General features: G+C 38.5%; 1 protein-coding gene across 2 annotated transcripts in view; it reads right to left on the bottom strand.

The window, feature by feature from the left end:
• pcnt (pericentrin) overlaps positions 1 to 17,480 on the bottom strand; it is a 55,720-nt gene that overhangs the window by 24,988 nt on the left and 13,252 nt on the right. For both annotated transcript variants that reach the window (XM_084128956.1, XM_084128957.1), the window contains exons 11-27: positions 17,304 to 17,383; positions 16,000 to 16,234; positions 15,113 to 15,213; positions 14,911 to 15,022; positions 14,464 to 14,710; positions 14,020 to 14,098; positions 13,528 to 13,744; positions 12,625 to 12,824; positions 11,959 to 12,392; positions 9,710 to 10,313; positions 9,287 to 9,595; positions 8,984 to 9,136; positions 4,990 to 5,136; positions 2,465 to 2,625; positions 2,142 to 2,323; positions 1,346 to 1,563; positions 112 to 274 (exon numbers count right to left, since the gene is read on the bottom strand). In XM_084128956.1, coding sequence (XP_083985082.1) covers positions 112 to 274; positions 1,346 to 1,563; positions 2,142 to 2,323; positions 2,465 to 2,625; positions 4,990 to 5,136; positions 8,984 to 9,136; positions 9,287 to 9,595; positions 9,710 to 10,313; positions 11,959 to 12,392; positions 12,625 to 12,824; positions 13,528 to 13,744; positions 14,020 to 14,098; positions 14,464 to 14,710; positions 14,911 to 15,022; positions 15,113 to 15,213; positions 16,000 to 16,234; positions 17,304 to 17,383 — 3,642 coding nt within the window. The remainder of the gene's footprint in view (positions 1 to 111; positions 275 to 1,345; positions 1,564 to 2,141; positions 2,324 to 2,464; positions 2,626 to 4,989; positions 5,137 to 8,983; positions 9,137 to 9,286; positions 9,596 to 9,709; positions 10,314 to 11,958; positions 12,393 to 12,624; positions 12,825 to 13,527; positions 13,745 to 14,019; positions 14,099 to 14,463; positions 14,711 to 14,910; positions 15,023 to 15,112; positions 15,214 to 15,999; positions 16,235 to 17,303; positions 17,384 to 17,480) is intronic.

Genomic DNA, 17,480 nt, shown 5'->3' with positions numbered 1-17,480 from the left:
GTAAATGCACACAAGAGAGCAAATAAGTTATGAAAGCGAATGACATTGAAGTAGGGATACACAAATATTAAACATTCATAAACAACAGACCATAAACACGAAAGTCCTGACCTTCGGCCTTGTGCAGCTCCAATTGTAGTTGGCTCTTCAGACTGGCTTCATGATCCAGCTGCCCCAAGAGCTGAGAGTTTTGAAACAGCAAAGATGCTCCGGCCTCACCTCCGTCTCTGAATTGCTCATTTAGTACGGCCTGCAGACCACACATCTGCTCCAACTACAGCAGAAAAAGACAAAGAGAGAAAAGACAGACATATGGGTTAATGGGAATATGGGTTAAACAGTTCCTAAAAAGAACTTCAAATCCATCATATTATCATGTTGAATTATGGTCTGAATCTCAAATACTACCGCTCAAAAGAGGCCAGTTTTTGTTTTTTCAAGGATTGTTTATTTTTTATACAGGAAGGATGCTTTAAAATTCATCATAAGTGACAGCAGGGTTGTTACTGTAAACTAAAACTATTAAAAACATTTGTTGTAAATAACTAAACTAAGTTTAGGCACTAAAATTTACTAACTGGAAATAAATAAAAACTAAAACAAAGATAAATTAAACCTAAATAGTGCTTTTTTTTTTTTTTTTGGGAATTACTAAAAATTTCATTAAATCTGAAAATATAAACAAGTAATAGTATATAAAAACTAAAATAACACATGATAGTAAAAACATTTATAATGCTACAGAAGTTTCTATCATCTCAAATAGATTCTGAATTTTCTGGGGGGGGGGGGTTTGGATTCCACAAAAACATTAAGCAGAACAACATTATAATAACAAGAATGATTTCTAAAGGATCATGTGACACTGAAAATTCAGCTTTGCTATCACAGGAATACATTTAAATATAAAAAAATTTAAATATTGAAAAAAATTATTAAATAAAACTGATATTTTAAATTGCAGTAATTTTTCACTATTATTGGTTTTACTGTATTTTTTTAATCAAATAAAGCAACCTTTGTGAGCATAATATACTTTAAAAAACAAACAAAAACATTTACCAACCCCAAACTTTTGAACGGCAGTGTACTCAAGTATGAAAAGTACATAAAGCTGGAAATAAGTTTATTTAAATTAAAGCATGAGGAAATGCCACAAAACTGATGACAAACCATTTAGTGCACATACATGTGCATAAATATAATGGATCACTAACTGTTCCTCCCTAGCATTGCACTTCCACATGTTTGTGGTCACAAATATTAGTTACTCTACACAATAAACAGCATGCAAATTCAGAAGTCAGAAGAGGGTAGGACAGGGAAGTGTCTCTAAGCACGGCACCTGCTGTGAGGACTCAGATAGCAGCTCCAGTAGTTTATCCACAGCGGTGCGCAGACGTGTACAGGATCCCAGCATGAGTTCCTCTCCCTCTGCCTCCATCTCCCCCTCCGGCCCAGAGAACACACTCTCACATAGCCTCTGAGACAACTCCAACCCCTCGTCCACAGCTGAAGACCACACACTACAATCAGCCTCTCCCTCCGTGCCAATCACCTCTCCTGAAAAAACACAAAAAGACAGATAAATTCATTGTTAAAATCTGTTTGAAAGTCAACAACAAATATTAAACAATAATGGAACATTGAGATTATTAGCCAAAGGTTTCCTTCCAAATATTAAGATGGTGCAAAAGAAATGCTAATTTTAGCAACTGTGTGTAAACATGTCATTTAGTCTCATTTGCCATCATAAAATATTTATACATATTTATGTATATATTTATAAATTTTTCTATGTATATATTTGAATTAATTTATTTTTAATCATTAATTTGTACATTTTAATGTGTTTGAAAGACAAAATCCGACCAAAGACTTCAATAATTCAATTAAAAATGTATGTGTTCGTCAGAAGTTTAGATATGATTAGATACGCAATTTTGAGAAAACACTTCTTAAAGTGAAACTTTCTGTAAATCCAGTGATCAAATGCTGTGGGTCAGTTTTCAGTTATAGGTACATGACTAGTGGCTGGTCTGTGTGTGCAATTCCACAAACCTGGAAGACCTTCTGAACTTATGTTTTAATAGTCATTGATCAATACAGATTTTTCATCCAGCAAACTCACAGAAACGTACCCGTTTCATGTGAATCACGGCTACTCCTAGCGGTCATTGAGCTGGGTGTTTTGTCTCCAGACTGACCACCTGATACACAAGCTCCTAACTTGCGGCTTATGTGCTCATCCGTTGCCAAAGTGATCCGAAGCATCTCTATGAGCATCCGCTGTAGTTTGTCACGTGCTGTTTGCAGGTCTTGTCTGATAGGGACAAAAATAAATGTTTAAATGATCAGCTAAAAACATGAAAACAAGGTTGTTTAAAAAAAAAAAAAAGTATGCAGACTGTCAGTTAAAATTTCCCCAAAATCCCTGTTTCCGCATCTCTGCGGGTCAGCTGACCTTTCCTGTGTGGCCGTGTTGAGGTCTGCTCTGAGCATGGCCAGTAGATTGTCTCCTTCCTGGTTCTCCCGGTCTCTGCGTTGCAGGAGAGTCTCCAGCGTGTCCATCTCTGCCCGCTTGCCCTCTAGCTCCACCTGCAGCCCGCTCACCTCCGATCGCAGCTGAGAAATAGGCAAGAGAGACGCCACAGACAGGAAAACAGTCATCACATAGGCAACAAAGTGTTTGCCTGAGAGGTGTCAACGCAACTAACAAATGAGGAAGAGGTTAACGTCTAGAAGCATCATAAAATAAGCTTGCCGCCAAAGAAAATAGACAACTCCTGTCTGTAGTTGTTCCCGTAGTTCTACAGAACGAATCCTTCAGGCTCAAACAGGACAAGCTGTTCAAAGCCAAAAAGAGTGAAAAGAGGGGAAAACAGCCACAAAAGCAGATGAGACAATGCAGCACGCATTTAAATAAGGCTCCTGTAAGAATGTGTGGCGTATTTCACCAGCAAAAAGGCATACAAAGATGTAACCATAACAACCAGCTCTACCCAAAAAATAATTAAAAAAAGTATCTAAAAAACAAACAAACTCCCAGCTCTACCAAAGCTTACCTAGGCCCTTTGTTACCATTTCCACCCACCACTTCTTATGTAAAAGATTAATGTTGTGTACCAGCATCCGAAACACCTCCTTAAAATAGCAACTCAAAGGAAAGACAGATGAATAAAGCCTGGATTCTGTAAAACCTTTTTGCAGGGCTCGACAATAAGGACTGCCCGATGGCTCGGGGTCAGCATGAACGTTGCTCGGGACAGTTCACGGAACGGTCACTTGCCCAGTCGGGCCTGTGCTGCATCGTAATGAAACTTTAGCATTTGCACGTGTTTGAGCCTTGCTAGTTTTAATATTCAAGCACAAGACAACACAAAAGAGAACTCGATTTAGTACTTGCGTGCTGTGTGAGAAGTTGTGTGTGCGCACACATCCGAAGTGCATGTCCATAAAGCTACTTCTCAGACAGCACGCAAATACTGAGTGGAGTTCTCCTTCACGGTTACTTGCGCTTGAGTAGACAAATTCACACAAAATCAAAATGCCCGTCTTGGTGAGTATCTCGTAAACATAGTCGGTCTTAAGTGAACATAAACAAATGAGAAATAAAAATGTAACACTATATGGGATCCAGGCATTAGGTCTTAAAGTGACAGAGACCGAATATACCTGATGCTGTCTGTGTTTTTAATGTTAATCAAACAACACGGCACAAAGGGAAAAAAAATAAAGAAAAAAAAATAACTTACTGGTCTTAACTGAATGCTGTTATTTTACATTTGATTATCTAATTTCTGTTCTAGAAGACTACTGTTAGATCTACCCATCTATTATGATTATCTTTGCTCTGATGTATTTATTTGTGCTATTGCTATTATTTGTTCTTATTGTATTACTGACTGTTTACTTGTTTTTAATAATATTTAAAGTTTTATATTAGTAAGGCTAGTAGTTTTTTGCTGTGATATCAAAATTGAAATAGTTATTACTCCAAATTTCAGATAACAGTGAAATTTCACAATTCTCTATTTATAAAAGTCACATGGGTCAAACACCATGAAAACAATAACTTTTGTAATTTATGCATTTATTACTTTTTTGTGGTGAACCAGTGAAAAATTTGGCAGGGCAAGTTCAAATTTGAACCACTGGCCCAGTAGAAAAAAAAAAAAAAAAAAAAAAAAAGATTTAGCTTTAAGCCCTGCTTTGATTAAGTCATTTGACCAAGACCCATTGTTGCCATCCCACCTAATATCAATACTAAAATGTACAAAATAAAATATTTGTTATTATTAATAATATTATGACTACTACATACAAATTTAAACGATTCTTCTATTTTATTATAATTCCTATTTTGCTGGAATACACTACACAACTTTAAAAAAAAATCAATTTTAACAGATTTTTAAAACACCAAGCATCATACGCTTGCCGAATTTGTAAATGGTTGCAGAGAACAGCTGGGCATAATACACTAAATGACTAAGTATCATACACAACACCTACCAGACTTTAAGTCATAGCAAAAATACATCAAACGTACGCAGAAACGTGCACCTTGTTGCTAGAAGTCAGTCAGATGAAAACAATGAGTGTTCTAAATTCAGCTAAATATCTGATATACTCTGACTGGATGGACTCAAAGTCTGTGTGCCCATCATACACTACTTGATTTTCTGTGAAATCTGTCAACTAGCATCAACTCATCCAGACTGTAAACCAGGGCAAAAATCTGTGCAATATGTGTGTAGTGTATTCCAGCCTTTATATACAAATTAAAGAAACACTGAAAAACTTCAAGTATTATATTCTATTGCTTGTCTTGTCTTTCTTTGTTCAATGTTATTTTAATTCTTTAATACTGATACTTTAATATTTCAAATAATCACTGCTTCAAGGTTAAGTAAATATTAATGCTACACTGAGCTGACAGCTCATTTGCTGTAGCTGTGTGACGAGTTGACTGATTGGGTGTTGTACCTGTGACACTACAGTGTCCAGCTGCTGTAGTTGTGCAGTAAGTTGGCTCATCTTGTCACTGTAGGTGAGTTCAGTTTGCTCATGTTGCTGTCTTAAAGCCCTTTCCAGCTCCTCAAGAGCAACAGCCTTTTCCTGGTCACTCTCCTCCTGAAACACACACATACACGTCATGAGCAACACTGCAGAAAAACAATGACTCACATTTCACTCTCAGCCTCACACTCTCCCCTCAAACAAACATAAGCCAAATTATCTGAATGTAATGGATCAAAATTTACCCAGTGATCTCTATAAAGAACAAAAATAAAATGATCATTGACACAAAAAAAGCCCCACACAAACCTCACATCCACATTCAGTCAGCAATCACTCACGTGTCCCTACACTTCCTCCCATCTGTAGGATTAATGCTGTCAGAGGTCCTCTCTAATGCTCCAAAAGGGAAAGAGGCCAACTGACAAACCAACCAGTGTAAAATGTCAGAAAGTCCCTGTGCAGAGAGAGATTTGAGCTAGAGAACAGCTCTACAAGGTCAAATGCAAAAGTCTGACAGCGTCCGATCCAGAGAAAAGGTTTACTGTGAATGATGGAAGCTATATTGTACAGTACACGGTGGGGATTAGTATTAATTTGAGCTTAGAGTGGACCGTCCCCCAACTCCAGATGTTAACTCCCTCCCCCAATAAGCTCAGCTATTGTTTATAACCGTGTTTGTGAGAGTAGCAAATACACTTTCTCATACTGAACAATACGGTCACAGCAATAATGACAACAAGAACAAGTTGAAGGAAAAATGTTGAAAAATTATAAAAAGCTATTTTTTTCGAGTCACATTTAATATGATGAATAAATACTGATTTAATAAGTTGGGGTGAGAAGCAGGCTTGTAAGTAAAATGAGCTATACTCTTAGTCCTAATTTTGAGCCAATGTTTACAGTTACTGCCTTATTAAAGTTTTTAAGTGTAGAGAAGTAGAGTATTGTTTCTCATGAATATTACCTAAACCCCAAATTACTAATTTTGCATTTATGAAATTTAAAGGCCTCAATTTAACTAAATTAATAAGTACCATGTTTCCCTTTTGTTTTATTCCAAGATTGGTTATTAAACAATGTTTAATCTGAACTTGCCCTGATTTATGTCTATTTAATACAGGGACATTATGAATGAAACAGGCACACAAAAACTTATTTCAGCTAGTTCCAACATTTCTCATTTTCATTTAGTTTAGTAAATAAAAATGAAAACAGAAAATATAATCATGAACATTTAATTCAAAATATTAATATAAATTACAATAATATATCAATGATACTAAAATAACACTTTAATTAAACAGGCTGAGGGACACATTCAAAAGCAAAGTTTAAAGTTAGAGACGCACCCATTACAATTTTCTAGGCCGATTCCCGATTTTTCATTGAGTTTGACCTGCCGATACCGATTTTAGCCGATTCCGATTCAATTTTTTCTAAACACTTTACAGCACACACAAATATTTATTTTCTATCTTTTCTTTAATAGAACATTTTGCATAGAACAATTTTTTTTACAGATAATGTTAATAACTAATATAGAACTATATACACATTACTCCTGGTGTGGGAAATTCACAGTGCAGTGTTATGGAAGAACCATTTCCTTCTTTTCACATTCAATATCAATTTCTTCTCTCATCTACCACATGTCCAGCCAGGCTAAACAAGCACTCACTGTCAATGCTTGTACATGGCGCAGAGAGGTAAGCTCGGGCAAGTGGAGCAAGTGCAGGGAAATGATTGGGAAACTGAATAATAAAAAAAAGTTTAAATGGGTAAATTTTCTATAAATATTTTTGAGTCTTCATTTTCTTTTCTGACATAGCCTACTCCAGTTCTTGTTAAAACACACTAGACACAAATATGAAATCATATTTATTTTGTCCATCAAAAGTGTGCTTTCACTTTAATTGTGCATGAGCAGCGCAGCAAAAATAGACTCGGCGCCGAAACCCCCACTCCTGCTTGACGCTCACGCATTGCTCCTGCTCCCAGTGTGAATGCACTCATTGATAAACATGCACGGGCGGAAAAAAATACGCGCCGCTCACGCTTGCGGTGTGAAACGGCTGTAATTCACGAGGTTTCCTACATGTGCGTTCCATGTGCACGTGTGATGCTGATGTTGCGCAATGTTAATCATGCGGCGCCCAAGTGCATTTGACCGGGATAAAATCGGCATATGTCAGACTGATCGGCCGGTCGCCGGTCATGGCCAATCACGTGAAAATTGGCCAATTCCGGTCACCAGCCGATCAATCGGTGCATCTCTATTTAAAATACTCAAGACATATTGTTTTAAATCAATATACATATTGAACTGAACATATGTACTGAAATTGATTTATGTACTAATATAATACATCCGAATTCGAGGTCGATCGATACTGGATTTTGCTAATACAATGCGTTTGAAGAGTCATGAAACCCTAAAACATATTTTTAAGATCATTTGATTATTTTAATAGATATGTACAGGTTGCACATTAATTAAAACAACTATAGTACTCATTACATTTATTATTAAGTGGTTATTTTTTAGTTTTTTAGAGCCACTTCATTCTCCCAGTTTAAAAAACAAAGTTTAACCAACAGGAGGTATATGCGTTAAATCGGAGTGGTGATTGGCTGACGTGGCTGGAGTGTACGGTTCTGTCATCAGTTTCTAAACCTTTCTCCACATTATACATGAGATTAAACTTTTAATGCAATCACTGAGCTGTATTAAGCATTGGATCGCAGTACGATCCAATACAATACAACTACTGACATTAGTTCACGCCAAATATCTCCGAAACTGGTCATCTTCAATAGCCTAGAAATCTAGACGCACCCTAGCGGCAGCAAAATGTATTTTGCAGCCAGGGCAGTCTAGCAACTCTCCATTGACTTTCGAGCTGCAAAAACCTAAATTGGGTCAGGCCAATCACGTCGTGTATAGAGTAGGCGGGGCGGGATTAACATAATGACAGAGTTGCGATGGTTACCTGCACTTGAAAACAAAGAATGACGGCTGCTGGCAAACATCTTTCGAATCGGCTTTGGCCGCGACTCTGGAGGACTTGGAGTTAAGTTTTTCTTTGAGAAAAGAGCATAGAACGGCACTTAAGTCATTCTTAAAAAAAGGAAGATGTGTTCGTAGTTTTGCCGGCCAGATATGGCAAAAGTTGAATCTATCAACTAGCTCCGCTGTTGGGAAAACGCTCTGGGGTGTGTTTCCCGAAAGCATCGTTGGCCAACTATGGTCGCAAGTTCATCGCAATGTCCATTGAACTCTATTGGTAACGAGGGAACTTGTGACCATAGTTGGCTAACGATGCTTTCGGGAAACGTACCCCTGGTTGGTTGAAGCGCTGTCCTATTGCGTGCAGAGGGATTTTGAAAGACAGCCGTTTATCCCGCCCCTCGGATTGAGCCGTGTCTATGATGAGTTGCCAGACCTAACATCTTGATGTAGGTCTGGCTTGCCAGGCTACATCTTCAAGCCAATGAGAATTAAATGTGCACTTCCCCATTTTGCTCGAATTTGCCCACTCTCTTCTCGCAAGTGACTCACCCTCCCCGACGCGATCTCTGGTGAAGCGCGCACTGTGACATATGGAAAACATTTAACACAGTGAAGTTGCGAACTGGGTACTTCCAAAGACTTGATGCTACACAGCCTTAAAAGCATATATTTATCGATCAGATTTAAGACCTCATTCTAAATTGAATGCCTAGCAGAAAAAACACAAATATTTAAGAATTTTTAAATGGGCTTAAAATCAGGAGATTCTAATTTAAGACTTAAGACTTTTTAATGCCCTGCGGGAACTCTGTTGGTTGTTTTATAGAACATTAAAAAAACTCTACCATTGTTTTTGGTGCAAGAAACCATGACCAATAAACATACACTTTATGGGGAAATAGTAGCAAAGGATATGGCTACTCTAAAACTAACACCTCCTCCTCTCACCTTTAACTGTGCAATTCTCTGTTGCAGCTGCTCCTCAGACTTGCATTTGAGAAGTTCTGCCTCTTCCAGGAAGTAGAGGCGTTGCCTTGACGCTTCTTCCTCTAATTCCCTACGAAGAGTCTCCAACTCCCTGGCTGACACTACCCTTAACTCCTGAGCAACAACGAGGAAGAGAGGAGAGTTAAGGTAAGAAGCTCTTGTCTTCTTACAGTTCAAAACAAGACCCAACCATGCTAAATCCATGCTAAAGGCTGAACACATCTAAACAAAATGACATACTCTTGTCTTCCCGAACACACTCACCTGTAGCTGTTGCTGATGTTGAGTGGCCAGCTCATCCAGTTGTTGCTGATGTTGAGTGGCCAGCTCATCCAGTTGTTGCTGATGTTGAGTGGCCAGCTCATCCAGTTGTTGCTGATGTTGAGTGGCCAGCTCATCCAGTTGTTGCTCATGTTGCTTTTTCTCTGCAGTGGCAATATCAGTGATCTCCAGAAGGGCGGCGCTATGCTGCTTCTCTAAAGCAACTACTTGCTGCTGAAGAGCTTCCAGAGAAGAAAGATGCTCATCATCCAGAGCAGCCCTCTGAGAGGAGACCGCTTCAGACATCTCCGCCTGCATAAGCAAGTTAACACACTTGATGTTGCTCCTGCAAAAACTATACATGGCAAATTAACTAAACTTAAAAATTTGAGCATTTTTGATGTTTCCCTCCATTACAGTGCTCACCTGATGGGCTTGATGCAATTCTCTTGTCATGGCATTGAACTTATCCATATGGACTTTAGCAAGCTCCCTCCTGTGGTCCTCTCTGATGGTTTGCTCCTCCTTTCTCACTCTCTCAATCTCTCGAGTATAGTGTTCTTGAAGGTCACGCAGTTCTCTATCCTTCTCATCCCGTACTGCCTGAATTTCATTCAAGTATGAACTCTCCAGTGTATCCATGTTTGCCATCAGCCTCTCCTCAAGCTCCTCCCTCTCCTGTTTGTGTCGTGCCTGAAGCTCCGCCTCTTGAGCTTCAAGCTGTGCCAGGTTGGTCTCCTGAAGGACGGCCTCTAATTTGTCGAGCTCCGCCTTGTGTTTATTTGTAAGTTCCATCTCCAAGGTCTCTAAGGCTGTCTTGTGATTGGTCCTCAGGGACTCCAGTTCCTCCAGGTGGTGTATTTTGAGATCCTGACACTCCTTTTCAAGATCCTGAAATTGTGCAGCTCGCTGGTCCAGGAGTGTTTTCTGGGCCTGCAGCTCCACGGCATGCTGTTCTCTCTGTTGACCCAGGGCAGCATCTCTTTGAAGGGTCAACTTCTCTTCCAGTTGTTTCTGCTCTTCTTGGTGCCTACATGTATGACATACAGATGATACTGATGATCACATTTACTACATCCAGAAACATTCACCATTTGTTGTACATTGTTCTGATATAATAACAAATATTTAATTTTGTTATTTTTATTGCAAAAGAAAAAGTTAGTAGTAAGTTTAGTAAGAGTTACTTAGAGGGGGGTTGTTCTAAAGCTGCACAATTAATCAAAATAAAAAAGATACCACAAAGTGATCAAAAAGCAAAGGCTGCAAATTATTTTAATACGTGGACAGCGTGTATCAGAGTGACGCACGGCACCATGTTTTTACATGCGAGCAGCTCACGATCCAGTGCTTTCAGTGTCTCCGAGCAGCTTGGTTCACAGTAAATCCTGTTCCACACAAAATCCATCTCAAGTTTAGGTTGCTTATAACATGCATTTGGGAATGCAATATGCAGCATCTTCTCATACTTGTAATGAGAAAAGCTTCTCAAATGAGGAAGGGACCATGCGACTTAATTAAGAGTCAAATATTAGCATTGCAATTTTATTGTACAGTAAAACATAATAGTAATTTTTATTATTTTAATATTTTTGTTATTAATAATACTACATTTGGCCAAATTGTGCAGCCATACAAGGCAAACCTGGAGATGAATAAGCAAACAAATAAAAGTTAAGTTTAAATTACAATGCTACAAATAAATATTTACTTATTCTTGATTATTCCCCCCTATACTGTGCAGCCCTAGGTCGTAAAAAAAAAATTTGTTGCATGAAGTTAGTTTAACAAACTCCAAGTTTCAGAGTAGGTTTGGAGTTGACAAATCCATTTAACTCCAAAGAGTTTGAGATTAACTCTGAAGCGTGTGCAGCTGAAAGTGTGTCACATGCAGCGAATAGCCAATCACACAGAGCTTGGAGAGCGTCAGTTTGATTCACTTCTCGCGAGAGCTGCGCAATTCACTTGTCTGCTGAAGATCATTATGAAAAAAAATCATGAAATTAAAAGCATTTACATGGCAGGAATAAACACTGCTGCTGCAACAAAAGTTTGAGACGGCAACGAAAATAAATTATTTTACTATATCAATACATGTGATTCAAACAAATAGGCCTAATAAGGTATACAGTTTCACAAAGAGCTCAAATGAATACACGCAAGCTTAATCGGTTTTAGAGCTTTATATATTAAAGCATATATTATATTTATTTTAATTTAAAAGCAAAGTTTAATTGTCAATTAATTTAATCATATGAATATATTATATGAATTATACATAATTATAATTCATATAATATAAATAATTAGCAGCAAAAGATTAGCAATTTAGTCTCTAAAATATTTTCACTATAAACTGCTCTAATTTGGAGTGAGAGATATGAGGAGTGGCTTTATTGCATCTTTACTCTCAGCTGATTGGTCGAGCTTTGGTCTGCAATAACCCAGAATTAAACCTGCTCTGGAGCAGGTTAGCCGTGTAGCGCAAGTTGACATAGCAATGAAACCCACTAAAAACCAATGCCACCTTCTTGAGCCCGAAAAACCAGAGTTTGCTAAAAACTAATCTTGAACTTACCAGAGTAGAAACTGCTTTGTACAACAGGCCACAAGACATTTGAATTTGCCAAAAGTATTAAAATTGAATGCCGTTTCAGTGTAATGCAGTCTCTGACCTGCAGAGGGCCTCTTGTAGCTTGCTCTCCATCTGATCTTGAAGTAGAGCGTTCAGCTCTTTCACCTCTGCTGCCATGGTACTCCTTGCAGTGCACATCTCTCTGTCATGCTGAGCCTGAAGTTTCTGCTTCAACGCCACCACCTGAGGGCTCTCTTCACACTCCAGACTCTTCTGCAGTGCTTGAAGGCTCTGCCTTTCCATATCCAGGAGCTTTTGGACCTCTAGAAGCCTCTGCTCAAACTCCTCTTTCTCTTCCAGGGCAGATCTCTGAAGCTGCTCTCTCTGGGAAGCCAAGCGCTCCTCAGCCTGCAATTGGAGTTGCTCCCTCAGTCGGGCCTGCTCTTCAGTCAACTCCTCACTCGCACGATTCCTCTCTGCCTTCTGTGCCTCCTCAAGGCGCACCCTCAAATCTTCGGCAACATCTTTCTGATGCTTTAAAAGGAAGAGAACACAGCGCTCAAAAAACTTATTCATAAAGACAACCATTGATAACGGTATAACAGCATTGCTAAAGGGTCTATAATAATCAGCATTAGTTTCATCTGTCTACAGCATGACCACCATTTCTACGCCTTATGACAGTGCTTGGTACCAGCCTATGGCTACAATCTTCACCAAAGCCCTTTTGTCTTAAGTATAAAGGCCTGGTCTTATGCGCACTTACGGTCTCCTCCATCTGTCTGAGCTGCTCACGGTTCTGCTCCGCCACTTTCTCCAGTTCCCCTGAGTGCATTAGGGAGAGCTGAGATAGCTGGTTTTCCAGCTGGGTCACCTTGGCCTGGTGCTGCTGAGTCCTCTCCTTCACCTCAGCTTCCACCTGCCTCGCTACGTCTTGTGCAGACTGTAACCGCAACTTGTTTATTTCTTAATATGAGAAAGAGAAAAAAAAACTGTTTTTGAAGTCTCTTGTTAAAAACAGTAATATTGTGAAAGATTGCAATTTAAAATAATCATTTTCTCCTTTATTATACAAAATGTTAATTATTCCGGTGATGTCAAAGCTGAATTTTCAGCATCATTAGCATTGTTGAGCTGCTTAATATTTCTGTGGAAGTTACAATAGTTTTTCTTTAGGATTCTTTGATAAATAAAATAAAACCAATGCTGTTTATTGGACTTTCTATTTATATTAAATAGAAATCTTTATAACATTATAAATGTCTTTACTGTCACGTTTGATCCTTTCTAAAAAATAAAAAGCATTCATTTATTATGCATTATATATATATATATATATATATATATATATATATATATATATATATATATATATATACATACATATACACACATACATACTTTTTTTTTTTAAAGAAATTAATGCTTTTTTTTAGCAAGGATTATTTAATTTTAGCATATATATAAATATATATTTGTACTGACCCCAAACTTTTCAACACTAGTGCATTTTCTGAAGAACCATGAATGGTGTTTCCATGTAAAAGTTGCTTCGACAATGCTAGGGTGTTTTCTTAAGTGTGCAAGTGCGGTTGCTGAGGTGTTCTGAGTGGTTGCCAGGGTTTTCCAAAAGGACAAACACTTTGGAACACACTGAACAAAGCTTCACCTTTGATATGGTTGTCTGAGAGTTTGGCACGGAGCTGCTCAAGTTCATGGGCGTGTTTTGTGTTGAGCTGATCGATGTCTTTGTAGTATCGATCAGTGAGCTCAGTGCGAGCCTGGAGTAGATCTTCTTTATAAACCAGAGTCATTCTGGACCGCAGTTGATCCAATTCCTGCTGGTGTCTATCCTCTAACTGCAGCCGAAGGGAGTCCAGCTCCTCCTGTAAAAAAAAAACACAGATAAGTACTCACAAAGAACAGGGACTTGCGCACACGAACATTAGTTTGCCCCAACTCATTCTATTACTAATAAATTGGTCAATGGTAGTAAATTAAAATGGAGCTAGTTTCTGTTTTTTGATGAAAGATTAGAAAGAGAATTTTTCTTAAAAATAATGTGAATATGCACAACACAAACAAAGTAAATCTAGGTTAAATTTGATTTCAAGTTTATAATCACTAAAACTCAAACAAAACCAACTACAACACAATTCACCTTGTGTTTCTCCAGTTGTCTTGTGATCTCCGCCATAGCTTCACTCCTGTCATCTTCACTCTTGCCTTCGGAGAGAAAACTACAAAACACAATATATTTTGTCACCCTGTGTTATGTCCTTTCATGTAGTTTCATTATTTTGTATGTAAAATGTTGTTGTTGTGAGTGTATGTGCGTACACACAGGATTTGTTTTCTTTTTCTGCAAGAATTAGTGCATCAAATGTTGCATTATATCCAATTATAATTATCCAATATTAAAATAACTGGCTGTAGAAGTGTTTTTCAGAGAAACGAGTATGTGAACTTAGCATGTTTCCTAAATATCTGCAATCATATTATGGTATTTTTATGCTTTAGTAGAGTGAAAGAGTTACATACAGCACCTTTAAGTCAAGATTTCAAACTACAGAATCAATATTAAAATGTAGAAATCCAAGCAAACCTTGCATCTCCAGTCTGGAGAACAGAGTCCTCAAGAGCTCCCTCTACGAGGCGCAGCTGCAGGAGTGCGATTTCTTCCCGATGACTCTCTTCTGCGACCTGAAGTCTTTGCTCGAAATATGTGCGGAGGTTTTCCAGCTCTGCCTCATTCAGTTCTTTGATTTCCTGCCGCTGCTGAGCGAATTCTTGTTTCAGTCGCTCAATGTCATCAACCCGCGATGAGCGTGCTAACAGCTGCTCTTTCAGCTCTACAGAGACAAAATTACAATTCCTTGTAATTCACGCAAGCACTGAATAGTAGTAACTTGGCTGAAAACACAAACATCAGTTCAGAAGAAAATAAAACTGTTCTATTATAAATAATAAATGAGTAAAACAATACAGCAGCCGAAGCCTATAGTGATATTCAAAAGAGGAAATTGTCTCAAAGAGAAATAACCCAGCGTGCCTCCGAGCTCCTGTCTGTTGGTTCTCATGCACTCCAGCTGGGACCAGAGGTTTGAGATCTCCTGTTCTGAACTGGCCTTCAGTTCCTCCTTTTCTGACTGCAGACGGTCAACCTTTCACAAACATGTTTGCTTCAGTACAAAACGAAAAGAAAAAATTTGCATTGCAATTATGTTGCAACAAATGCAAGATTTGTTTGGTACCTCTTGCGTCAGCTCTTTTTCTCTCTGTTCCAAGGCTCGGACATTTTCCTGTTTCTCCTGCAGTGCTGCCTTGTGACATGCAATCAACTCCTCAACTGCACCTGCAGGAGAAAGAATGGGAACTTAGGGCATTCTCAGACAGTTAGGTTTGATCTGAAACAGGGACTCAAATTGTTACAAACTTATATTTTCTTATTGGTTCGGTTCACTTCACAAGGCGCAACATTTCAAAGCATGCCATTTATGCAAGTCACATTTTAGCAAAACGGTCTTCTCATTGGTCAGAGTGCACAAGTTTATTTTCTGTGGTTCTGCTCTATCCATCTTGATAGATGACACTGTGGCTTTATCTGTAGCTGTCATTACACACACACACATATATACAAATGTATGCCTTCATTCCCGTTCTAACTAATGAAATTGCATAGAGTGGAAATCAAGGCTTCTTCATGACAGCATTCTTGCAATGCTCCGGTTTCGAGAAGAGCATTTATTTTAACATGAAGAGGCACTCTAATGTTTTCACTCACAAAATCTGACACTGCTGCTCTTTACGTAACGCATTTCCCACTATGAATTATTATACTGTTGGTTTGTTGGCCTGTTGGGTTGCATTGCGTTTTTCACCACAATCGAACCGCTCCAGAGTTTGTTTCGGGCTGATTGAAAACAATCTCGGACCTGTAATAAATTGGACCTCAGATTTCTGTGTTCCTTCCTATATGCCTAAAACCAAACTAAGCAATAAAATGTGCCAGGTTCTGAAACGAATGCTCCAAGTGAGCCAGGTGTGAAAACACTGTGCAAGTAAAATACCTTAAACTGGTCAAGTAAACAGATCACTGCCAATATGGCTTAGTTTATACAGGGGTTTAAAAGACACTCACGAGCAGCAGCATCTCTGTCAGTCAAGGCCTGGTTGAGCTCTTTCTCCTGATTCTTGATGTCTTGATCTGTGGAACGCTGCAGTTCTTCTAGCCTACACTGCGTCTCAGACAGAGCTGCTTCAGCCTCAGTGAGGGACTTCTGGGTCTCACTCAGTTTATGATGGGCATCATTTAATCGACTCTGGAGTTCAGTTTTTGCTTCTTCAGCCTCCGATAGCAACTTGGCTTTTAGATCCTGCAGAGAAAATAAAAATAAAATTGCACTACACAGTAGGGCTGTGCCAGTAAACTTGACAACCGCACCACCGCGGTGGCTGAGTAGCATCGGCGGTGGTCCGCCAAAAAAATTGTTTTGTATGCGAACACTGTTTTACATTAATATTATGACACGAGTGAAGCACAAAGCTTTGTTTACAGCGTCACCCTCTGGTTACATGAACGTGTCACCGCATCAGCTACAGAACATGGTTATTTTATTTTAGAGAATAATCACACAACCCTTTTAGATATTCTATAATTAAATCAACTAATCGAATATTCAAAAATTGTGACTTATCCCTGCATGGAATCTCTTGTTTCTTTTTCCATATCGTCACTCGCGTCTCACCCATTTCCGAAGGGGATTATAAACGTTTCTTCCTTGGTTCGCTTTTAATTAGGCCTATTATTTTCGTATTCTTTACTGTGGTAAAGTAGAAAAACACTATAGGAATGATAGCCTACATTTTTACTTGTACGTCAAATTTCTTTTAACACAATTTGTGCTTGTTATTAGACATGGTGAGGCGATGTAAAGCTTATTTAAGTTTATTTGTAAAGCGCGTTTCACACGCGCGGGTGATTTTTAGTTTCGCTTTCTCTGGCAGCGCAATATCAAACATAGCCTAAATGCCTTGCCCTTGTGGAAGATAAAATTCGCTTTTCATACCTTTTACAAGTAGAAAACATGAAGATATCAGAAAACATCCCTCTCAAAGCGCAGAGCGGTAGGCTATATCACGCGTCTTTGTGTGGAAATATTAAACGAAAGTTGTTGTTTTTTTAAATAAATTCAACTTTATTATATTACTTAAGTTACCAGTATTTACTGATATTTATTTTAATGCTTTACAGGCTTTAGTGTGTCGTTTCTTTGTTTTTTTATTTATTTCAAAACACCACCGCCGACAGTTGGTCCACCGCGGTGGTAAAAAACTGCCACCGTCACAGCCCTACTACACAGGCCTGTTTCACACTTAATTCTAGGCAAGCAACAATATTTCAGTGGGTCAAGATATCAGCCCATTAAAAGAAAAAAAGTTCACCTCCAGTTTACAGCCCTGCAACTGTTCCACAGAGCTTTTCTCTTCCAAAACTCTCCTCTTCCACTCCTGATTCAGATTATCTATACAGTGAATGAACAAATACACTCACACACATATACTTCACAGTACTAGAGTAACGCTAAACAGAATAACCTTTGAATGAAACTACAGGGCAAA

This window comes from Abramis brama (genome assembly GCF_963993115.1).
Source record: "Abramis brama genome assembly, chromosome: 11".
In the NCBI taxonomy this organism is placed as follows: Eukaryota; Metazoa; Chordata; class Actinopteri; order Cypriniformes; family Leuciscidae; genus Abramis; species Abramis brama.
Note: the sequence above shows the minus strand (reverse complement) of the source record. Positions and strands in the feature narration are given on the sequence as shown.